This window comes from Ciconia boyciana, chromosome 1 (genome assembly GCF_034638445.1).
Source record: "Ciconia boyciana chromosome 1, ASM3463844v1, whole genome shotgun sequence".
NCBI lineage: Eukaryota > Metazoa > Chordata > Aves > Ciconiiformes > Ciconiidae > Ciconia > Ciconia boyciana.
Window position 1 is genome coordinate 143,014,216 of NC_132934.1, and position 25,733 is coordinate 143,039,948.

General features: G+C 43.0%; 1 protein-coding gene across 1 annotated transcript; it reads left to right on the forward strand.

The window, feature by feature from the left end:
* The first annotated feature begins 6,039 nt into the window (after positions 1-6,039).
* Positions 6,040-25,490, forward strand: MXRA5 (matrix remodeling associated 5). The gene is made up of 7 exons (XM_072849539.1): positions 6,040-6,615; positions 8,964-9,179; positions 11,549-11,678; positions 12,010-12,400; positions 14,669-19,690; positions 20,340-21,240; positions 22,802-25,490. Exons 1-7 carry the CDS (start codon positions 6,416-6,418, stop codon positions 24,711-24,713), a joined length of 8,772 nt encoding a protein of 2,923 aa, XP_072705640.1. The 5' UTR covers positions 6,040-6,415; the 3' UTR covers positions 24,714-25,490.
* Positions 25,491-25,733: the final 243 nt, after the last annotated feature.

Here is a 25,733-nt window from a genome sequence, read left to right on the forward strand (position 1 = left end):
TGTTAATCAGCATTTACTGCAATTCCTTTGTGACATAACTTGTCAGGCATTACAGGACAAACACACGAAATGTCAAAAGCAAATAAAGGAAACACTGACACTGGCACTAAAGTCAGCATGCTCTCCCAATACAAACACCCAGTGCCTGAAGACAAGTAGAGAACAAGTCATGACAGCGCATGGGTATTATTTCTGTAAGCTAACAGTTTGTTTTTCTGCATCATAAAATTGAATGCAGTCCATTAACTTTTCTAGAACTCCTCATTTTTCTGCTGGAAGTTACACAAGCTCCTAATTCATCTGCAGAAATTTACTCCTGATCCTCTGCCAAGTGGTAAAAGCAAGAGTTAATTTATTACCAGCTCCAACAGAAGGCATTGAAAAACTGCTGCTTTTTCACATGTGTACCACTCACTGGATTTCAGTCTTCTGGGCTCCATCATTCTGCTCTTTAGGAGACAGCTGGGGAAGTCAACCTGTCCAAGTCAACTGGTGGAACTGTGATGGTCTGTTCCTCTCTTCATTGATCCACAGCAAATAGAAGAATACGGCTTTAACTTCAAAAAGTCTGTCCTGTTAAATAAACAGAAGCTCAGTGCTCTCCCTCCCTCCTGCTTGAGGCTGCTTGACAAGGGAAGCCGAGGGAGAAGCCCAGCTCATTGCTGTGAGAAGGATGGCACTGGACAGAGCTAGCAGGGGAGGAGGGAAGGCTGAAAGTTTTATGCCGCATGCTGCTATTCTTTCAGCAAGGACCGTGGGATAGAGCAGTACACTTTGATATGTCAGGAAGCAGAAGCCTGGGCAAGAAGAAGAGTAGCTAAGCGATGGAAAAACAACCCCAAACAGGAAGGCCTAAAGGCAAGGAGGAGACAAGTTGTCTGAAGGAGGGTATAGAGAAGAACACTTGCTGCGGGCAGTGATATACTGGCACTGCAGCTGCAAGGAGAGAGCAGAAATGATCTTCTCCTGGGAGGTTCAGAGACTAAAGATCAGTCGGTGAACCATGAGGTCATAGGGGGAAAGAGACACAAACCTTCCTAAGCAAGCATAACGACAGGGATGTACGGACACCATCGCCTTCCTTTGACACACTCACCCACATGTGTTAAATAGTATAAATCAGTAATGACGGGGGGACGGGGGCTCTCAGGAAGCAGTAGCATTTATCTCTCAACTCAAGCAAAAAGCCTTAAAAATTCCCTTGATTTTTTTTTTCATTTGGCTGTACTGATCTATACCAGTCTAGAAGAGAACAAACATTCCTTACAATTGCTTGTTATCTGCAGTCCTAATTTACTATGGTGCTCAGACTATGAAAGCGTACCGATTTTTACTCATTTAGAGTTATCAGTTCATGTGCTCCCATTTCTCTATCAGTCGTGGGCTTTTAATACTATACTACCTTGTAAAACACAATACTTGACTGATAAGATTTGTAAGACTATGACTTAGTAAATGCCCACAATTCTGAAAATTAGGTTATATTGAAATCCATAAAATCTGAATAATACTGCATTTCCCTACTTATCCTCAGCTATTACAAATGTAGTTAGTGACTTTATTGAAATGTAAATACAGAATTCCTTTTTTTTTAACCAACGAATTATTCTTCAAAATGCCCAGAACCTCAACGTACTCCACCCTCACTCCATATGTTCAGACTTGACATCTGCGGGCCACCATTGCCTCACAGTATATATGCGCTTCCTACAAACTGCTGTTGCATTGCAACATTTGCAAACATTGCAAAACCTGCTAAGCTTTGTTTCAGTCCTTGATTTGGGCTCCTTGATCCAAACTGTCAAAAATACTTAGGCAAGAGAACTTAGGCAAGATAACTGGTTCCTAGAAAACCCAAAGCTTCATTCCTGAGAGAGCAGCAGTGCTATAATGGGTTGCCAACATCCCACTTTGACGTTGGCTCTTACCAAGAGGAGAAGGTAACTTCTGAGGCTGGAAGTGATACTGATGGAAGGCTAATGATACTGATGGAAGTTTCCTTCAAACACTGCTGATCTGAACAAAATCAAGACATTTCACAGTTAGTGAAGGACAGTGAAAATAAGAAAGATAGCTCTCTCTAATAATACCCTTTCTCAGACTGTCATCCTTGATTTCCCCTTCACTGCCTCCCAGTCTTGTCCAAAAGCATGTCATTAGTTGCTGCTATCACCCTCTTACAACACACAGGTTCTTGTTCACATGAATAGCCTTTTACCTTCAGGCGATCTTTCAGAAATGGCTGTATCAGAAACTCACCTGGTGCTCCCCAGAGTCCCCTGGTATTTCTGCTTTGCTTCCCTTGTTCCTTTGAGGCATTTTCCTACCACTTTGTAAACACTGTGTAAACAGCAGGTACCGCAGCTGGAATGGCAGATATCAGTGACATGGATGATTACCTTCACCATTTATTTGCTTTGCCTGTCCCTATCCACTGTGTAAAAACTTTAACCAACACAACTAGAGTTTATAAGGAGGTTTTCCAACCATTTACTGCAACAGCTACCAGACAACCTAGCATCACTTGATTGGCATCAGAGAAATTATACTGATGTACAACAGCTGTCAATCTACATACCAGTAAATGCGTCTTGTTGAAATACACCTGGAATCTCAAACTACAAAAAATACTGTGACCACAGTGCTGCCCAACCCTATATAGCATCTACAAGCTCCCTATCATGGACAATCTTTTACTGCGAACTCCCTAATTGTATCTGCTACATATCCATTAAAAAAAACCCCTTGTCCTTAATTTTTTTGATTACCATAATTTTCTAATTGGATTCAAATGGATTTGATTAAAAAAACTGTAAAAATTTTCAATAAGGTAAACTTATATAATAGAGCTGGATGTGCTTTGTTGTCGAAATAGCGTGGTTTTAGCTTGTGAGCTGTTGATATATTTACTGTTAATACACAGTTGATGATACAACAATATGGGTTGGTATTGGCATTTGCTTGTCTGAAAAATTATTTATGTTTAAGATAGTGAACATCATGTTAGTGATGTTATTTTAAAAGTTCGCTGTAATATTTTATTCTCATATTTACTTATAGTTGAAAAACTTGCTCTCAAACTTTAGCACATCTTTTTGAATGAAATCTCTTCTCAAATTTCAAACTCCAAGTAATGAAGAATTTACTGCATAGACCTAGCAATCTGGACTTCTGCACTTTTTTTTTCCAGTTCTAGTTGTGCAAATTTCTACTTCTGCTTGGTCCTACTATGTGATTTATTTTAATTTCACTAATTTTCAGAATGAACATACCATTATGTGCATTAAGTGTAAAGAGCTACCACAACTAAGTCACCTGTAACTTCCTCTATGTATCACTGGAGTATTTAAATAGCTCTCCTCCAGAGAAACTATGTATTTAGTAATAATACTTCTGTAGATATGATCTATGATGAGGAGATATTAGAGCAAACTGATATCTACCCAAAGGTAGTAGGGTCCTAATGAGAAAGTAAACATTATAACAGTATTATTTTAACTACAAGAGAAGTAACATTTTAGGGACTGCTTAAATGAATTCACCCTGAATAATCATAAAAGTAATAGCAATAGTAATACACTCTTCACACACTAGTTTAAGCTTGATAAAATATCTGAGTAAAGTATTATTAGCTATGAATTAATAAAAAAGTATATTTTCTTCATTTTCCAAAGTTTTGAGTCCTATAATAGGCCATCTGCAAAAGCTTTTCTATGTTTACTATGTGACACTTCTTCAAAAAATTACTTGCATTCAGGCGAAATAAGTTCTTCCTACTGTCATTATAGGCTATCAGATTATGTGGGGGGATGAAATGTTGCCTTCAAATAGATATGAGACCACTGACTACTGCTGTCTTTAATGAGACCTTAGTGAAGTTAGATTCTTCTTGGCTGCATTTAAACTGGCTCTACACACTGTAATTTTACTGAGCTAGGTCAGGGGGATCAGATGAAACACCAGCAGAGATCAAATAATTGCACATTGACCAAAGACGCATGGTGGAAATGTTGTCTGTGGTGCAGAAGAACTCAAAGAGTACTACTCTTTGAGGTAATTAAAAAAATATATAATCCAGTTGTCATCAAACTAAATGAATTTTTTTTTTCAAAATGTACTGGGTTTGGCAGGGGTGGAGTTAACTTTCTTCATAGTAGCTAGTATGGGGCTATGTTTTGGATTTGTGCTGAAAACAGTGTTGATAATACAGAGATGTTTTCATTATTGCTGAGCAGTGCTTACACAGAGCCAAGGCCTTTTCTGCTTCTCACCCCACTCCACCAGTGAGGAGGCTGGGGGGGCACAAGAAGCTGGGAGGGGACACAGCGGGGACAGCTGACCCCAGCTGACCAAAGGGATATTCCACACCATATGGTGTCATGCTCAGCATGTAAAGCTGGGGGAAGAAGAAGGAAGGGGGGGACTTCCGGAGTGATGGTGTTTGTCTTCCCAAGTCACCATTACGCATAACGGAGCCCTGCTTTCCTGGAGATGGCTGAACACCTGCCTGCCCATGGGAAGGAGTGAATGAATTCCTTGCTTTGCTTTGCTTGTGTGCGTGGTTTTTGCTTTACCTATTAAACCATCTTTATCTCAACCCACGAGTTTTCTCACTTTTACTCTTCCAATTCTCTCCCCCGTCCCACCGGGAGGGAGTGAGCGAGTGGCTGGGTGGGGCTGAGCTGCCCACCAGGGTTAAACCATGACACAAAAGAAGTTCCGCAGCTAAAAGCATGGATAGGACCTTTTTTTCTGAAAGTGAATCTTTATTAGTGCATTTGGAAGATACGACTTTTCCGGATTCTGATGCTGACAAAAGCTTATTGCTAACAGTTGAAGAGGTTTCTCCCCCCCCAACTTTTTTGATAATTATACCTCTTACAGGTTTCAGAGACAAAAATGGTTCATTAACTCAGATTCTGATTCTTTCTATTAATTTGGTGATGATACACTTGCCACAGCTTTACAGCCTAGAACGTAATGCCATTCACTATATTTACTTACCTTGGAGATGGAATTTGAATGCTCTGTGCCAAAACTCAGAGGGATTCTTATGGCTTATGATGCATCTATACTGATTTCTGCAACTCTTTTCTGTCTTGGAAGACTAAGTTCTTTGTTTTTGTAGAACAGACGAGGATAACTGCCACAATGGCAATCTAGAGAACAGAAAACTGTGTGTATCCAAAAACCACACAGCGGAACTAAATAGATGATAGTGCATGCTCTTCTGTGGTACATCTGAATGATGCATTTCTCACTGGACCAGAAGTAGGCTTAATTTTGTGTACTGAAAAAACCGCTAATACAGGAGGGAGATTGAGGAGAGGGATGTTAGTGATTTAATGATTCTAAATTGAAGTTTGCTTCTCTGGTGGATTTTAAAGGTAAAAGGCAATTCATGACGGAGTCTATATTCAGTCTGGTTCATTTTGTTACTGGCTGCTGCCTTTTCCTGCACCGTTGTCATCGCCTCTTCATTCCAGCTTTGCGATTTTGCTGTTCACACACATTTATTTGAGTGGCTCTCCGTGCGTATGATGCAGGAGATCGAATTCTCACACGCAGACTGGATCCAGGTCTCTGCAGCAGTATTGTGCCAGTACGCGCTAAGGATGATGGCGAGGTTGGTTCCTTGTGTAGCGACGGGGCACCTATTCCACTATGAGAAGAATAAGAAATCCAGCCCGGTTGGTCCAGTTTGGGGGTTCTGTGCTGGACTCTGGGTGCGTGTGCGCGCCTGTGTGAGCGCACCAGGCGAGCAGCTGCACATCTGAGGGTTTCAGGAGGGCTGGATCCGCCCAGGTCCCAGGAACAAACTTTCCGTGAGCTTCAGGTCCCGGGCCCGGGCGTGGGCTCGACCTCCCCCGCCGCGGCCGCAGCTCCCGCGGCCCCCCCTCGCCGGCTCCGGCGCCCACCTCCCTCGCCCCCCGCCCCCCGGCGCGGGCCCGCCCGCACCCCCCCCGCGGAGGGGCCGCCCACCCCGCAAGAGGAGCCGCTCCGCCGCGCCCTCCGCCTGCACAGCGCCCGGCGCGGGGAGGCGGGCGGAGCGGCGGAGCGCGGCGCCCCGGCACCCCGCGCCCCTCGTCCCCATGCCGCGGCGGGCGGCGGGAGGCTGCGCGCCCGGGCAGCCCGGCAAGCGGCGGGGAGCCGCCGGCATCGCCCGCCCGCCCGCTCGCCCACGGAGTTCCCGCAGCGCCCGGAGCGACGCGCTCGGCCCCCGCCGCGGCTGAGGGACTGCGGCGCCCCGACTTTCCACGGGGACGCGGGGCACGCAGGGAGGGCGAGCGCTGAGAGAAAGCAACAGTAATTAAAAAGCAACGCCCCAGGCGGCGTCCTGCCCGGCTGCCGCGCATCGCTGATGCTTATTCGGGGGGACCCAAGCACGGCGGCGGATCCCGCAGGATGACGGGCGATGAGGAGCCCTAAGGCGGCGTCGAGGCTGGCCGCCGCGGGCTGCGATGAGCCTCGGCCAGCCGGTGCCGGAGGGGAGCCCGGGAGCCAGGTAGCCGCCGCCCGCCCGCCGCGCCGCCCCGCGCCGCCGCCCGCCCGCAGCCCCCCGGGGGCATGGGAGCGGCGGGCAGCGCCTGCTGAGACCGCCGCGCCCGGCCGCAGGTAAGGAGCCCGCGCACGGCCGGTCGCGGCTGTCGGGGCCCGGCTGGGGTGGGGTGGTTGGGGTGGGGGCTCCCCCGCGGGTCCGAGCGGGAGGAGGAGGAGAGCGGCGCGGCTGCCTGGCTGGCGGCGGTCGGGCGCCCTGCGGGCCGCGCCGCCCTGTGTCGGCGCCCGCCCGCAGCCCGTCCGCTCCCGTTCCGCTCCCGTCGCTCAGCCCGGCGGGGACGTTCTTCCCTAACGGGCAGCATCAGCCCTCCGCTACGGTAAAAAGAAACAGGGGCGGGGGGACCCGCGCCTCCCTCCCCAGCCCCCTCCACCATGGCCGCGGCTGGCGCACGGCCCGGCCCGGCGGGAGGAGCCGAGCCGAGCCGCGCCGCGCGGGGCCCGCCGCCCCCCACGCCAGCCTCCCCGCGGGGCGGGCGCCGTCCCCGCCAGCAGCCGTGCGGGCAGCGCCGCCGCCCCGGGCCCCGCCCCCGCCCCGCCCCCCGGCAGGCTGCCCCCGCCCCTCCGCGGCCGCGCCCCGACGGCGGCGGCGGAGGCGGCGGCGGAGCCGCCGCGCATTGGCTGACGCGCGGCGCGGCGGCGGGGGAGGCGGCCAATGGCGGGCGGGCCGCTCGAGGGCGCCCCCGCGCGGCGGGGCTGGGAGGGCGGAGCCGGAGCCGGGACGGCCTCGAGCGCGGGCCGCGGGGTTTCTCCGGCCAAGCCTGTGGAAGGGCGGGTTCGGCGTGGGTGGGGAAGGCCCGGCGCTCGGCCGTCATCCTTTCTCACCCGCCAAAGCACGGTTAAGCCCCTCTGGCCAGCTCTTCCCCGGCCCCTCGCAGGTCCCTGCAATTCCCTCTCAGCCTCGGCGAGTGCTCCCTCCCAGAAGGAACTGAACTGGGTCGGGTGTTTTGTAAAGGGAGTTTTCGTTAAAGAGAACATTAAGGAAAACAACACCTGAATATTCTTAAGCAAATTGAAAGCTATTGGTCTTGTAAAGAATGGTAAACGTCTTGTTAACTTGACCACAGATATTTGAGAAACCTCATCATCCCGATGAGCCTCTCCTTTGAGCTGTAATGGTTTGCACATGATGGTCTTAGGGAAAAAAAAGTGTGTCTCGTTGCTAGCAGATCTGAGAAAATCTGACTTTTATACTAAAAACAATAACTAATGGAACTCATTATATCTAGTAGAACTGAATGCCTTTCCGTTGTTGTCACGCAGTTATTACAAGAGCAGGAATACTAAATTTCTGCTACTAATAGTAGCCTGCATTCCTGTATGGCTTTAATCTGAAGAGCTCAAATTCTTCTGATGGTAGGGATAAGAGGAGGGATATTTCAAATTCATTTCTCCAGAGCTAGGCTGCTTAATCTGTAATTAAACATCTACATAAATTATCCTGCTTTCAGAAATGATTAGTGCTCAAGGCCAGTAACAGTTGTGTTTTCTTGTCTGTTCTAGCACACTGTGCATCTTTAAATGACTCTCCATGGGTCTAGCCACCCAGATTTAGACACCCAGTTCTGAAAACCTGAACTTGAGTGTTGATAGACAAGGCAACATTATAAACATAAACTTTCTTGCCTACATTTCTTCCGAGGTCTGTGCTTATGGCTCTAAATAAATTGTCAAGTTTTATCAATTCGATCATTCATAGCTCCTGTCTGGTTGCGATTACAATGTAAAAGCACATCCAACATCGCACAGTCATGCGTGGCAAAGGATGACAGAGTCCAGATCTGTGGCCAACCAGTTCTTTCCCTCACTCCCTTTTTCTCGCAATGATACCGTTTCCCATATACCTTATGAATGGGATTCGTTCAGCCAAATTTTTCCCTCCTGGAAGTTAGTGGCCTGTCTAAGCATTAGGCAGCTAGGCTAGGTGAGTTAGCTAATTAGGGACCTAATGCGGCTGGTTTGTACAATTTCTAGGTATCCGATCAGGTAGATACCTGACATTATTCATCTTCAAGTGAATGTGGGTTGCTTTTTTTCTTTCATTGACTGTAGAGGGAGCCACGGCAATTTGCTTGAGGCAGATGCTTGCCTTGAAGTTTCTGATTTTGAGGTGAGACGAGTACTACCCTTGGCGTAATGAAAAAACCTACAAAATTGGCTACCATAAGGACACAGTATAAGTTTAGCAGAATAGCTACGGAAGTGAATTATGGGGGGAGAAGTTAACTTTGAAGTAGCAAAAGACTTGGAAGAAACCTCTTTCTGACTGAACTTTGCTCGATCGTCTGCAGACCTTCTGGGACGCTGCAGAGCATGGCTAGGTGTATAAAGCTTTTCAAAAGGACGAAAAAATCATCGTTTCTCCTCTCTTTTTCCCGCCCCCCTCCGGTTTCCCCCGGACGACGCAGGAGGAGCGAGGCGAGGGGAGGCGAGAAGATGGGGCAGCGGGCGGCGGCGGGGGCACTCTCCGTGGTGCTGATCCTGGGGCTGGGGCTGCCGCCGGCCGCCCTGGCCTGCCCCCACCCCTGCGCCTGCTACCTCCCCACCGAGGTCCACTGCACCTTTCGGTCCTTAGCAGCCGTGCCGGCGAGGATTTCGAAACATGTGGAAAGAATCAATTTTGGGTTTGTATGGCAGTTTGTAGCAAACGGTTTTATGTTCTTGGGGCGGAATCCTGGAATGCTTTCGCAAACGCGCGGCGTAGCGGGATCTCTCTGTGTACGTTCTAAGTAGTATTGCAGAGATGGGTGGTGGCTTGCAGGCGCTGTATTTCAAACACTACAGTTACTGGCATGGGGAAAGCTTTAGTGTAGCCCTCATGCTTCAAAGAGAAGTGACTATTATTTTCAAATAAATATTTATATCATGGTGCCAGTGCTTCTTGGCAAATAGTACATGTAGTCTTTTATAGTGTATAAAAAAATATATTGAATTAAACCTACTATGGGATTTCTACTAAATGCTGAATATTATACGGGTTGTAAAAAAATATAGTAGGAGTAAAATTCTATGATGTAGCCAGGTAGCATTTTGGAGAACAATGAGATATAGCATATCTTAAAGCAATACAGTAAAAACAAAGTTATTCCATTGCCTTTGGAGTTTTGTTTTTTTCCAAGGAACTTAAGCGCAATATAAGCAGACATCAATGTTTTGGGGAGAGATTGCTCAGGCTCCGACTCACTTTCCTCTGCCAGGGTATTGCCAGCTCACATCTATCTGTCAGATTGTGAGACGAGAAGGCAGGGACAGTTGGTAGGCTGCATATCACAGAAGTGCTGCGTAGGGTCATTATGTGACATGGCATGGTGCAAGAGTCGCAGTTCTCTTCTGCTTGATATCAGAGCTGCCTCACTACCTGGTATGAATTCAACCCGACCGCCCCAAGGCCTGTAAGCTGCGACTGATCATGCAATGACTGATAGTGGAGACCTTGATTTTTTTTTTGCTTCTCTGTAGTTATAATATCTATCCACCAGCACTTTACCGCCTAAAGCCTAATTTTAGTCTCAAAGTACCCTTGTACTCAGTGAATCTGTATTATAGCAATCTGTACTTTCATACCATTTTTGAGTCAAAAATGCTTCCGTCTCCTCCCACATTCAAAACCACCCAGATTTACAGTCACTTCTCCCCCAAACATCAACATTCTATGGCAAATTCTATCCCTAAATTGCTTTTGAAAACGGGAGATAGGCTTCTAAGTTATTTAGGCGTTTTGGCTGCTTTTTAATAAAAGTACATTATTTGATACTGCTAGCATGGAAGCCCTTTCCTATCTTTGTATTTCATCACTACAAATGACATTGTGAGTTGTGTCCTTTCCCAGGAAGAAACAGTATCTGTTGTTGCATTTCTTTCATTTTGGAAAAGAGCGTTTACCATATTTGTATTTTAAGATGCTATATATTTAGGAGGTAAAGATTATTTTCCTAACTGGCAATAATTTAGGAAAATTTCTCATTTAGAGAAGTTCATATTTTTTAGAAGGGCTGATATTAAAATAAGGAATTTTAATAGGATGACTGCTATAAGCCTAGTAGATCTGTAGTAGGACTAAAAATATCAAAACAGTAGTCTAAATTTTTAGAAAATTCAGAATCTTCAGATAGATAGCATGATGAGAATCTGAAAGTATTTCCTCCATATTCAAAGTATTTTAATTTCTTGTTGTCTCTTCCCTTCCTTTCCAGAAAGTGTTAAAAAATAGGAAAAATCTTTAAAATTCAATGCTCTAATTTACAGACTTCATGCCCAGATTAGCTCATGGGTTTAATTTTATGTCTGCATATGGAAAACCCAAATGTAGAGCTAGGCTGCCAAACTTAGGGCTTCCATATTGGCAAATAAAACCTGATTTATTTGTCCGAAGTAAAATTAAATTGTTTTCAAAAAGTAGATTTTCTGTATTCCTTCTCTAAAAGGAGTTTCTAGGCTCAAATTATCTAATTGGAAGGTCAATTCCTAGATATTATGTAATTAGGTGATGTAGCCAATTACATGCTGTAACAGTAAGTGAAGCGGGATGTGACTTCCTGCTTCTTGTGCTGTTTGGGAGATATCCATTTTTAATGTCCTCTCTCCAAATCTTTAATCATTTATTGTTAGATGCTGTTTTGGCAACACTGCAGCCTGTCCAGTTTGCCAGGCTCCATAGCATCATTGGTTGGCCACAGGCCATTAATTTATTACCATTCCATAAACTGAGCTGCATGGAAAAACATACTGACAACTGTTAGAACTTAAACGCCTATTTATTACTGTTACTCCTAAATTATGGCTAAAGTGTCACAAATTGAGTTGAAAGAAATCTTAATGTAAACATGAATTAAGTATATTTGGCCTTGTAAAAATGTTTCAGTAACTTCTGGCCCTTTGACAATGCATTAAGATCCCTCCAATTTTTCCTGAAAGTTAGGTTATACTAATTTTACATTTGCAGTCCATGACAGTCAGTGCATAAAATGTAACTGCACATGTGATATTTTTCCAGGTTTAACAGTATACAGTCTATATACGAAAACTCCTTTGCAGGACTTACAAAACTGGAATTGCTCATGATACATGGAAATGACATTCAGAATATACCTAATGGTGCTTTGAAAGATCTCGTGTCTTTACAGGTAACACTCAGTTCTTCTTAAATTTCATAAATTCTAACTTCCATGAATAACAGAAGACAAAAATAAGCATTTTTTTGTAGTGCCTTTCTTAGTATGAAGATACCATTTTTCCACAAAATATATTGGAAATCTGTTAACTATGTTTATGTCATACTTGATAATGCCAACTAGTATCTACTATTCAGTTGTATTCTCCCTGTTTGACCAGCGTATAATTTTTCAGTGGTGCAAAGGATATTTGAATGCGGGAGGAACTGCATGCTTGCTATTCTGTTTGGATTTAGACAAAAACCCCCAAAATTAATCTCTTTTATTTATTTTTTTTTTTTAGGTTTTCAAAATTAGTTACAATAAATTGAAGGTCATAACTGGCCAAACCCTCCAAGGACTTTCAAGCTTAATGAGACTGCACATGGACCACAACAGAATTGAGTTTGTTCATCCAAATGCTTTTAATGGATTAACTTCTCTGAGACTGGTCCACTTAGAAGGAAATTTGCTCCAGCAGCTTCACCCCAACACCTTTTCAACATTTATGGTCCTTGATTATTTCAAACTGTCAACAGTAAGACACCTCTACCTATCTGAAAATGCTCTTAGGACCTTGCCTGCAGGGATGTTTCAAGGCATGCCACTGCTGGAAAACCTTTACCTTCATGGGAATCCATGGGCCTGTGACTGCAGCTTAAAGTGGCTCCTTGAATGGAATGAAGTTTCTGGAGGTAAGAGCAAAACCACCAATGCTTCTTCAACTCATAATGTTACATTATTTTTTTTCCTGTTCTGCATATGGATGGTTTTGTTATTTCCTAAGTATTATTACTTACATGATGTCTATGTATGTGCACTATTATGTTCTGTTACCATTCAGTAAATGCATGTATTTAAAAAACAGTGTAAAGAGGAAGTAGTTGTGTGTCACTAGGTAAAAATCTCTATTTGATAACAAAGGAATTAGCTGTTACATTCAAGATGGAAAAACTGATAGTAAAATTTGTAATTGGAAGGAGGAGATAGGTTATAACCTGTTAGTGTGTTCCTTTGCCCAGCGGTACACATTTGACTAAGGGCTGGCAGTTGTCCTCAACCAACACAACTAGTAACTATGTGTTACTAGTAGCTAGTTACTAGTAACTAGTTCACCAATGCCCCATCTCAGGTAGCTAAGTGCTTACTATAGTAGGTCAAAGGGTCTGGTGTTACACCAGAGCTGCTGCTAAAATATTAAGAGGGAATTGCCATTTAGTTGCAACTGAAGGTGTCTCAGATTAGTGCTGGAGTCACAAGGTTTATATAATGATTTGGAGCACGTGTGGTGGGTGATGGTGGATCTCGTCATCTTAGAATATGTAATTCATTGCAGTTTTGCACTTAGCTATAGGACAATACTTTTAAGAGTATGTGATACTTGAATGCGTAATGTAAGTGTTCCTGACTGAACTGGTACTTGAGGCATCTAACTTTGATATTTAGCTAACTTACATTTTAATATTCTTATATACTCTCCCTGATCCAAATGAGTATGTGCATTAAGTGTACTTAAGTTGCGCTGTAAGTTATAACAATGAAATATTAGATGAACTTTCTTTCCTTGCACAGTGTTGGCTTGTTAGCATTTTTATTCAATTAGATTCCTTTTTTATACTACAACAGTAGTGATTTTTGGAAAGATAAAAGAATTTATCCATGCCATTTTCATGTATGACAGATTTTGTATCTTTATATAACTATAACATTAACTTCTTTGGGAATTGTGTCCAGATAGAGTTATAAAAGTGCTGTTTCATAGAACACATTAAAGTTCTTCAGACCAGCACGGCCACTGCCAAGTTGATTGTGGGCCAGTTCTGTCATGAAGTCTGCTTTCCTTAGCTTTGAACATCATATTTGAATCTGCAAATGATAGACTGCTTTGGTTAAATATTCCATTTGTAAGATCTTCTCAAGAAAATGGATTTCTCAGACTGGCAAAGCATATATTTTTCAATTAAAAAATGGTATGAAATTTTGTCACTCTTTTCCCCTTTTCCTAGCATTTTGCCTTATAACCCACCCATATATTGTTCATTCATTCAAAGACCCGTCATTCCTCAGGAGTGATCAGCATGACACTTATTCCTAGAATAACTGGAATACATTTTATTTACAACATGCTTCCAAACTAAATATGTAAGGCGACATTTGACATTCTAGTGAGGAGACCAATGTAATAAATAGATGACTGTTATTTTGCAGACAAGAGTCTTTCTGGCATTGATAGAAGAGAGGAGTCAAGGCTATATTTCCTGTTTTAGTGCTCCTTCTCTGTTTTAGTTTTTATTTTACCAGTACAGAGTTTACAGTTGTTCCAGAGGTCAGGGAAGAAGTGGCACTTTTACTTTTTTTTTTTTGCTGCTGACAAATAGCGTGTAAGTGTAGGAACTACTCAGCAGATTTTGGTAGCTACAGTGGAATATTTTGTGTATTGCCAGTACTGTTGTTAATGAATAGAGAAAAATAAAAAGCTTCATGGATTATTTAATGAGGAAGTCCAGCATTTCTGAGGTAAATGCTGCATTTTTGAAAGCTGAGAGGACCCAGTCCTCTTCACGTTAGATCCACAAGTTAGATGGGTAGGCTGTCACTGTACAGATGCAGACTTTTTGACACACCATAGCTTTTTATTCACTTATAAATTGTTGCTCTGAACACTTCAATTTCTAGGCATTCTATTCAGAGGCAGTGAATCTAATTTTCAGAAGGACAGAGCATTCAACCCTCTCATTAAAGTCACAGAAAACTGTGGTCAGTTTGAGAATCAGGCACTCATTCGACTGTGAAAACAAAGCGGTGCCATTTTAAAAGCCTTGCCTTAAGCGTCATGTACCATAACGTGTTCCTCATGCGGTCCATTTCGCACTTTTGAGAGTTCTCTAACTCTAGAACAGAGTTCTTCAGCTTACCTGTCTTTTGTTTTCCTTTTTTTTTCCCTTTCTTTTTTTTTCTTGCAGGTGTTTTAAAATGCAAAAAGGACAAAGCCTATGAAGGGGGACAGCTCTGTCCTAAGTGCAACAGCCCGAAACAGCTGCAGAAAGAAGATATTCAAAACTTGAAAGATATTTCCTGTAGGAAACCTGTCATTCAGTCCTCACTGAGGCAGAACAGCAGCACTCAAGGTGAAGAAGATGGTGACAGTTATGAACTCCCTCTGCAAGAGCTTCAGTCCTCTCCATGGAACATTACTCTAAATATGACTGATGAGCATGGCAATGTAGTCCACCTGAACTGTGAAATCAAAAAACCAACAGGCTCTACCAGAATTCAGTGGAATCAAATCCAGACTCAGGAGATTGATATAAATGCTACAATTTCACTGGATTTTGAATGTCCAATGAATCGAGAAAACTATGAAAAATTATGGAAGCTTATAGCTTATTACAGTGAAGTACCTGTCAAATTAGAGAGGGAACTTATGCTCAGCAAAGAGCCTAAAATAAGCTATCGGTACAGGCAAGGCTCAGATTATGATGCTCTTTACTACACAGGCGTAAAAGCTCAAATACTGGCTGAGCCTTCCTGGGTGATGCAACCTCTTATAAATATCCAGTTAAACAGGCGCCAGAGTACAGGGAAAAAAGTGGTGCTATCATTTTTTACTGTGTTTTCTCAGACAATTCATACCAAAGACACCAGGCAGCAGAGGAGCTGGGTAATGATAGAGCAAGACCAGAGCACAAGGACAGCTCAGAGTGTGGTGGAAGGGTCAGAGTGTCAGCTGAGCTGCAATGTGAAAGCCTCTGAGACCCCCTCCGTTCAGTGGCTCTTTCCAGATGGGACTAAACTGCAGGCACCATTTAATCAGAAAGACAGTAGGTTTTCCATTCTCAGTAGTGGCCAGCTAATAATCAAAGCAGTGAGTTACACTGATGGTGGTTTGTACCACTGCGTTGCCCAAGTGAGAGATGATGCGGACATAATGGCTTACAGACTTCTAGTGCAGCCTCCAGCTATCCAGGTAACTGATTCAGATGTAGTGAGAGTTGAAAAAAATGTTGGAGATCCAATAGTTTTGCCGTGCAATGCCGTTGCCGTCCCAGAGCCACAGTTGAGCTGGATTCTTCCAAACAGCCAGGTACTTAATGATTTATCAAACTCTTCAAAAGGATATATGTTGGACAACGGTACTTTGCTTATTCCAAAAAGCCACGTCAGTGATAGTGGCCATTACAGATGTGTGGCTGTCAATCAGCAGGGATCAGATCAGTTTGTTGTAAGGGTCACCGTAAATAAAATGGTGTCTGACAGGTCATTTAAAAGGATAAAGCTTAAAAAGCGCCCAGGTTCAAAAAGTTCATCAAAAAAAAGAGGGCGGGTCATAGATGATGGAGAGGGATCAGGGGCAGGAGGGGTGGATGAGTTCCCACGAAGAAAGAACCACCTGAAAGACCGGGAAATATCCTTTAAACAAAAAAGTGACCAGGTGCCAGAGGCTCAAATTAAAAAGGGGAAGAAAGGCAGAAGGAAAATGAAAATCTGGAAAAGTACTGATAGAACCCAAGACAGCAATGTTGCAGAAGGCCGGAGAGTATTTGAATCTCGAAGGAGAATTAATATGGCAAGCAAGCAGATTAATCCACAGCATTGGGCTGACATTTTGGCAAAGGTCCGTGGGAAAAATCTTCCTAGAACAACAACAGCTACAGCCATTACTTTAACAACTGCACTGCCACGAGTCATGCAGAAAACTACTCCAGTCCCTCATCCGGTAGCCAGCCCTCCACCTTCAGAGGCAGCAGCTGATGGGGTAGATTCCTCTGCTGATGCGTCACCTGTAGGTGAAGATGAGCCATTCTCAGTCACTGTTTCCCCCAACACTAAAGCATTTTCAGTCCAGTCTATATTAACAAGGTCAGAAACTGAACCCTTCTCTGACCACAGGGCTTTAGAAACACCTGCAAGTATATACTCTGTAGAAATCCCTGTATCGGGTCCATATTTGACTCCTGTCCCTGCAACTGTGCAACCCCAAGGCCAGCAGCATCGTGATGTCAGGACTGGTGATTCAGTTGTAGTCAAAGAAAATATCCATGCTCTCACTGAAGAACCTCTAACCAGACAAATCGTAACAAACTTTCCTAATATTCAGAGCAGTTCATTCACAGTGGAAAATATAGATAGAACTGTATCTTCTACATCAGAGGAAAATTCTGCTTTTGCTGAGCTACCACTTGATGCTACTGTCCTAGCTGAATCTCAGACTGTGGATCTTCATAGCGTTTTGGAGACAAGTGTGAAGTTAAATGAAGTGGACCTGACGAGTGTTGACACCATAATTTTAACACCTTATCAGCTGGATGAGATCATCCCAACAGATACTGTAGGCACTACTACCATTTCTTCATCTGTTTCTCCATTTGTTACAGAAAAGAGCAGTGACTTGATACACCAGCACAAAGAAGTATCCACAGGTCAGACAAAAATGGCAGACTTAAGTACAAGTTTTCCAGCTGTCACACCTATCAGGGTTCAGAGCAAGGAAGAACCTGAGACCCACAGGAATACAGTGACTCAAGAAAGCGTGTCCAGCAGTTATGCAGAGAGTTTTCAGGGAGGAGAACATAGAAACCTGGCTACTCCAAAACCAGATCCCACATTCATTTTGCATAGCACTAATGCTCTTCATAAAACAGCAAAGGGGATAAAAACTGCTTCTTCCATCAGTAGATTGACCACTGTGGCCACAACAACAATGCCCTATAGAAAGACCATGCCTTCACTTGTTACTCAGCATGCTAGAAAAAGACCTTATGGGAGAAGGAGATTGAGGCCAAACAGAATCCGACAAAGACCAAAGCCTTTCCCCCCTGTTGTTTTAACCACGGAGGCAATGCCTATTGTTCCAAGGACACCAGAATTTGAAGCTGTGACCAAAACTTCTTCTGCAACTCTTGAAAGTCCTGATCTTAAAAACAATGTCAAAGTACAGGCTAAGGAAGAGGAGCATATGGAATTCACTCCTTCATTAGTTACTGATCCAGTTGTCTTAGAGAAAATTACCGAAATCAGAGAGGTGGTCACAACTTCCTTCTTTAGACCTACTGCTTCTCCACCTGAAGTAAAACATGTGACACTCTCTACTGCTCCTGAAACCTTGGCACTTCCAGTGACTGCACCTGTCACGATTTTATCATCATATGTTGTACATGACACAGTTCCCACGAAAGAGTTGAGTGCACCTGTGACACCAGAGCAGAGTGAAGTGACAACATACCACTCATTAGACAATGTATCTGAGAAGGGCATTAAAGCAGATTCTAAAACTATGGATAGTATGGCAGAACAATCAAGCACAACTACTTTTCCTGAGCATATGAACAGCTTGATACTATCTGCAAAACCAGAATCTCAAGAAGAGCCTATCCTATTTGACTCAGAAGTTGTGGTTAATGAAACAACCACTGGAACATTCCAGCTGATATATCCCACTATGACTGACTTAAGTATTCCTCTTGGCACAGTGGCAGTTTTTAAGGACCTCTCAGTTTCAAAGGACCCATGGAAGCCCACAGTATCTTTAGAAACACCAGCAATAACTGAGCCACCTCAGCAACATGAGATGATTACTTTGTCCTCCTCCTTCAGCACGACAGAAACTCAGACTTTTCCACTTAGAGAAACAAAGAAATCTGTTGCTTCTCAGACTGGGACAAAGCCATCTTCCTTGGATGAAGAGGAAGCTATGTCACATGTATTTCATCATGATCCCACTTTGCAGACAACTCAAAAGCCTCTCACTACATCTACTGCCTTTATTCCATTTATAAAACTTGCCACTCTTCCCCCTTTCATTTCGAGCACTTCACATCCTTCTCTTCATTATACCACTGAGGAAAGTAATGCCTTTAATCAAGAAAGGTTCCCAGAAGCAAAACAAGTTGAAGCAGATGGTGACAAAGTGGTGGTGAGCTCAAGATGGAATGTACACCCTACTCCTTCCTCTAGCCAAAACAGGATTAGCATACAGTCGAAAGAGGAGCAATTCAAAGAGTTGTATAGTAGCAGGTCAAACAACAGCTTACTGCTGAATCCAAACCTTCCCCATCCACCTGCTGGAATGATACCAAGCCTAAACCAAAGACTGCCTGTTGTGCCTCCAAAGCATGTTCCAGTAAGAGGCACAGTGAAGCCTCCATATATTGTAACACAAGGTTCATATCGCTATTTTATAACACACCAGCCTCTTCACCACACAAACAAACCAGAGATAACAGCATATGCAGCACATACCTTTCACGACAAAAAATCTTTCGCCTCTCAGAGAGAAACAACTACCCCAACACAAGCCTCTCCATTTCACAAAACAAATCCATTAACTGCAAGCAAGTTTGGTAATCAGGGTCAGAATAGATACAATATTAATTCAAGATTTTTTGGAAATAACTATGTTCCAGATAACAGAGGCACAGCAGGGAGACTACCAAGTCAAGGGAACCCCTATTATCCCAGTTCCAGAATGCCATTCCTTTTCAACAGAACAAGGATATTCCCTCACTTAAGTGTGCATCCTAAGCCAGTGATCCCTAGTCAACTAGTCCCAAAAGACACAAATGAGAAGAAGGTTGCCCAGGTCTCCCCTACTAGGATTACAGTGCAGAAAGCTACAGCTATTCCAGTGCCTCCAATGCCACACACCACAACTGCCACATCACCACCAGCAGCAATTTTGAAGATTACCCCTCCAGCCTTTCTCTCTCAGCGTGCAAAACCACAGATATCCACTACAGTTCATCCTTTTAAAAATGTCCATCATCGTCATCAAAAAGTTCCATCTGTGCCTTATGTGGGAAGTATTATGCCACACAATTCAACTGTAATTCAATCTTCCACTAATTTCAAGATACACGGAGAAAGACCAAAAATTATCACAAAAGGGTCTCAGAGCATATCCATCCTTGCTGAAACAGATGCTTTTATCCCTTGTGATGCAGTAGGGGAACCCAAGCCTTTTATTACTTGGACAAAAGTCTCTACAGGTAAGACACTGTGTTCTTCCACACCATTTTTTAAGGGTACAAATACTTGGGTTGTTGCACAGAAATGCAACTTGTTTGCAGGAATAGTCCAAAACATTGAAGAATAATTTCTGTCTCTTTTAGTCATTATAGATAAAATGTGACTAATTGCAACTAATCATTACAGGCAAAAATAACTTTTCAGTATTTCTTGTAGTAAAAGAAAACCTCTACCGTTTAATGAGTTTATTTTTTGAAGGAGGAATAGCAGCCAACTCTGATTATTCACAGCAGTTAGAATTTGTGCTGACAGCACTTGTGAGTATGGGTTTGTTAACATTGCTGCCTTAAATATTGATGTGTATGTCATCTCCATAAGCAAAAGGAAAAGAGAAATTGTGTAAAGATTTAAGAGGAATCCTAAAGCATAAAGCCCTTAAAAGTTCTCACACTGTACAGGCTTGCAAGCTAGTATGGTTAGTTCTGCAATAGAAACAAAGACCAATTTGAGCTATGGAGAGTGTCAGAAGATGTCACGTGATCCATCTGAAGTTGTAGTTGGTGTTAAATAAATCTAAAATCTTCCATAAGCCTTTTTCAATGCTGTGATGTATGTGTTAGAAACAAACCCTTTGAGTTTCCATTTCTTTCTGTCCTCTCACCTTTCCAGGAGCTCTAATGACAGCCAACACCAGGTTACAAAGGTTTGAAGTTTGGAAAAATGGTACCCTCCTTATCCGAAATGTTCAACTTCAGGATCGTGGACAGTATTTGTGCACAGCTCAGAACCTGCATGGCATAGATAAAATGATCATTGTGCTCACAGTTGTAGCCTACCAGCCCAAAATCTTACTTTCCCGCTATCGAGATGTCACGGTGTATTTTGGAGAGACCATAGCAATGGAATGTCAAGCTAGTGGGACTCCAAGCCCACATATTTCATGGATTTTCCCAGATAGGAAGATTTTGCAGACAGTCACCACTACAGAAAGCAGGATAATGCTTCATGAAAATCGAACTTTGTCTATCAAGCAAGCAACTTTTTCAGACCGAGGAGTTTACAAATGCGTAGCAAGCAATGCTGCAGGAGCTGACAGCATTGCAGTGAGGCTGCACATTGCAGCCTTACCCCCCATCATCCAGCAGGATAAGCAAGAGAACATTTCCTTGCCCCTTGGTAGCAGTATTAACGTCCACTGCACTGCCAAAGCAGCACCTTCTCCCAGCATCCGCTGGGTGGTCTTTGATGGCACGCAAATCCGACCTTCTCAGTTTGTCAATGGGAATTTGTTTGTTTTTCCCAATGGAACTCTTTATATTCGCAATGTCTCCCCCAAGGACAGTGGGACCTACGAGTGCATTGCTGCTAACATGGTGGGAACTGCCAGGAGAACAATACAACTCCATGTGAAGAAGCATGCATCTAATGCTAAGATCACTGGGAGCTCTCCTCAGAGGACAGATGTAACATACGGCAGCATCCTGCATTTGGATTGTAGTGCTTCTGGTGACCCCTGGCCTAGGATATTATGGAGGTTGCCTTCTAAAAGGATGATTGATTCCCTACACAGGTAAATTACTATCTGAGGCGTCACAGCTAAATTACAGTTTAGATGAACTTAGAGAAAAGACCATTCATATCTGTACAAGTTTCATTCTTGACTTCTGTTAGTTTTGAATGAGGCCCCCAATCCTTAAGGAAGAATTTGAAATTATATCAAAAGATAGCCAAGTCATAACTTAGCATAATTTTCTTGAAAACAATAGTACTCTTGAAAAGTCAGCTTCAAGTGTTTAGGATAAGCTGCCACTATTTGTCTTTTACAGCCACTTGTAAATGTAGTAAAAAGTCCAAAGGCAAAAGTTAAGATGTAGAACTTGTGTACTGCTTCTTCCAATGTGCTTAGTCTGCATAGAGTGTCATAGGTGCCTGCTTTTCCCCAGGAGAAATGGGATCACTGAATTTTGTTTATCTGTTGTACAAATCATTATACACAGTAAATATGGGGCAAAGAAATCATAATTATTTAAGTAAGTAATATTTAAGTAAAGATCATTTTAACATCATTGTATAAATAAATGTTACCTTGCAATAAGGTCTGTGCAAACCCAGTTGCATATAAATGCCTAAAACAACACCTTCTCCAATGTTTGCAATATCAAGTAAAATATAATTTATCCGAATCTACAATAACTGTCATTAAGACTTTGCTGAAAACACATTTTCTGCTCTATAAATTATTCATTACTCACTCTTTGAGCATTATAGACAGTTGAGAAATGTACTGAAATTAAAATGCACAATTGTCATCAACTTTCTTAATAGCTGAACGTAGTCATCATTTTTTTCATATTGACAAAAAATATATTTAGGTAGCCTGCAGATAGCATAAAATCCAGAATTCATTTTCTGCCTCATAGTGATAGCAACAAAATACTGGATTTTTTTCATTTTCCCTCATGATCTTTATGTGGGCTATTTTTGAAATACAGGAGATAGTCTTTGGGGAGAAAACTGGGGCTACAGAGGAAATTCGTTTTGACCACAATATACCAATTCCATAGTGAAGTGGAAAGGAATAATAGCTTTTTAGCACATTGAAAAGATTTTTTTCCATATTTCAAAGGTTAGCAATATTTTGCTTCTTTGTGATTGTTCTAAAGGTTTAAAATGTTATACCTGGTGCCAGAGGAAGTTGATTTGTTTTTAGCTGAGGACCCAAGTGCCAGACTCCATAGTTATGGTCCATACAGACTTGTGTGGAGCATATAATTCAGAGATCCCATATTTGAATGTTACAGAATACTGTACATGCAGTCAGAAGAGTAAAAAATACCATCATTTGGTATTTAATGGTTGTTTAATGGTCAAAATCACCATTAAAGTAATTGAATGGAACAGAGTAGAATCGCTTGGTTACAAGTGAGTAGAATTATTTTTTTCCATTTGCTTTTTGGTGGTGAATATCTTGGACATTTCAGACCATCTAATTATCTAACAACAGCAATGCTCCTCTCCTTTTTTTCAGTATTGTCGAGTTGTTAATTTTTTCTCCCCAGGTTTCACTCAATAATTAATACCTAAAATGTGATTTTGCAGCTCATGTTCTGTTCTTTTTTCTTTCCTTACAGTAGCTTGGAGACGAGAATCAAGGTATTCAGCAATGGGACTTTGGTTGTCCATTCAGTTACAGATAAAGATGCAGGAGACTATTTGTGTGTGGCCCGCAATAAGATCGGGGATGACTACGTGGTCCTCAAAGTGAATGTGATGATGAAACCAGCAAAAATAGAACATAAGAACGAGAATAACCACAAGGTCAAGTATGGAGGGGACCTGAAAGTTGACTGTGTAGCCACAGGTCTGCCAAATCCTGAGATCTCCTGGGGTCTTCCAGATGGCAGCATGATCAATACCTTCATGCAGTCAGATGACAGTGGCAGCCGAACAAAGCGATACGTGGTCTTCAATAATGGAACTCTGTATTTCAATGACGTTGGACTGAGAGAGGAAGGGGACTACACCTGCTATGCTGAGAACCAGATTGGGAAGGATGAGATGAAAGTGCGGGTCAAAGTAGTGGCCGAGCCTGCAACTATCAGGAACAAAACATACGTCATTATTAATGTACCCTATGGTGATGTTGTCACAGTAGCATGTGAAGCCAAAGGAGAACCCACTCCCAAAGTGACCTGGCTCTCTCCAACCAACAGGCCCATTCCTACCCTATCTGACAAATACCAGGTATATAGGGATGGCACTCTCCTCATCCAAAAGGCCCAAAGATCTGACAGTGGTAACTATACTTGCGTAGTGAGGAACAGTGCTGGAGAAGATCGGAAAATCGTCTGGATCCACGTTAACGTTCAGCCTCCCAGAATCAATGGTCATCTCAGTGCAATAACATCTGTGAGGGAGACAGCCATCAGGGACAGCCGGAAACTTATTGACTGCAAAGCTGAAGGCATCCCTGCTCCACGGGTCTTATGGGCTTTTCCAGAAGGAGTAATCCTGCCAGCTCCCTACTATGGGAATAGGATCACTGTGCATCGCAATGGTACTTTGGACATCAGAGGGGTGAGGCAGACAGACGCAGTGCAGCTCATATGCATCGGACGGAACGAAGGAGGGGAAGCGAGGCTGATTGTGCAGCTCCTCATCACAGACCATTTGGAGAAACCCTCCTTCAGAGACCCTGTCAATGAAAGGATCACTGCCATTGCTGGGCACAGCATCAATCTGAACTGCTCAGTCCAGGGAAACCCCAAGCCCAGCACAAGCTGGATCCTTCCCAATGGCACTGAAGTGCTGAGTGGCAGCCGTCTGCACAGATTCTACCATAAGAGGGATGGGATCTTACACATCAGCAGCCTCTCCGCTGGGGATGCTGGGACTTACCGCTGTACAGCCAGAAACCCAGGAGGTTATGTGGAACGGGTCGTCTTCCTGAAGGTGGGAGTCAGGCCAGAAATCAGCAACCAGTACAACAACCTGGTGAGCATCATCAATGGAGAAACTCTGCAGCTCCATTGCATCACCCAGCCAAACCAACGGGCACAGATCTCCTGGACACTGCCCAATGGGATGGTCCTGGATGCCCCCCAGGCTGTGGGTCGCTTCTCTCTGCTGGAGAATGGCTCACTGACAGTGCGTGAAGCTTCTGTATTTGACAGGGGCACTTACCTATGCAAGGTGTCCACAGAGTACGGCACTTCTGTTATGAATGTGCCTGTCATCGTGATAGCTTATCCTCCCCGAATTACCAGTGAGCCAGCACCCGTCATCTATGCCAGGCCTGGAAATTCAGTAAAACTGAACTGCATGGCCATTGGGATTCCTAAAGCAGAAATAACATGGGAGCTTCCAGACAAATCACATCTGACAACAGGAGCTCAATCCCGTCTGTATGGAAACAAATTCCTCCACCCTCAGGGGTCATTAGTCATCCAGCAGCCTACTCAAAGGGATGCGGGCTTCTATAAATGCACTGCTAAAAATATACTAGGCAGTGATTCGAAAACAACCTACATACACATATTCTAACACTAAAACAAATGCGTTTGGCTGGATACTAGTGTTCAAGTCACTGCCAAGCAAGTGCAACAAGGAAAGTACTGCTTGCAACAAAGCCAGGAAGGCTGAGGGCAGAAAGAAAAGGAATTAATCCTATTTTCATGCAGAGTGCATTGCTTTTGTACTCAATACAGTAATATGTCCCTGCAATAAAAGGAGGCAGTAGACATACTGGAATTGAGGAGTCTAACATGTTGGAAAAGGTCTTTAAATTGTTAAGACAATGTAGTGTGGTTTTTCATGCTATCCAATAGCATCTGAGACCTCAAGTACTCTATTCTTGTCAATAGTCCAAAGCTACTCCTTGTTTTAACAAGCACCTTAAAAGTACCAAAGAATTTATTAACTGTTAATAAATGAGCTGCAGTGATAGAAATGCTTTAGTAAAACATAATTTTCTTTATACCCTGCAGCGCTTTTACATAATCTAGCCTTATAGAATATGATTACTAACCTTTCTGTTCATTCTTCTATCAGCTCTTCAAAATCAAAGACTAACTTAGCAAATAAGAGTGATCTATTTTAATAAAAATACATGCAGACATTAGTTACCTTAACATATGAACAAACCTTTTCCAGCTACTAAGGATGCTACAGTCAAATCATTCATTATATATTTTATATATATTTTTAAATCAGACTATGAGACTAGAAAAAGTAACAATGAACTTGGTCTCATTTTATAAATTATTGGTCTTTACAAGACTCTGATACATTACAGTGTTTTATAATATTAAGGTCAATATACTGTACATTTTATAATAAAAAATATTTTCCAAAAAATGTATTCACTGTGGTTTTCATTTTGTTTTGAGAAAATAGAGAACTCCAAACACTGAGAGTATAAAGTTAAATCAAAACCCAGAAGTAATGTAGTGTTATACATAGTCTTTATCTTTCTAAACATGATTTGCTAATAAAAACTTAACACTTGTTATGTATATTTCAGGATACATTTACAAGTTCAATACTTTTTCTGCAATCAAGGAT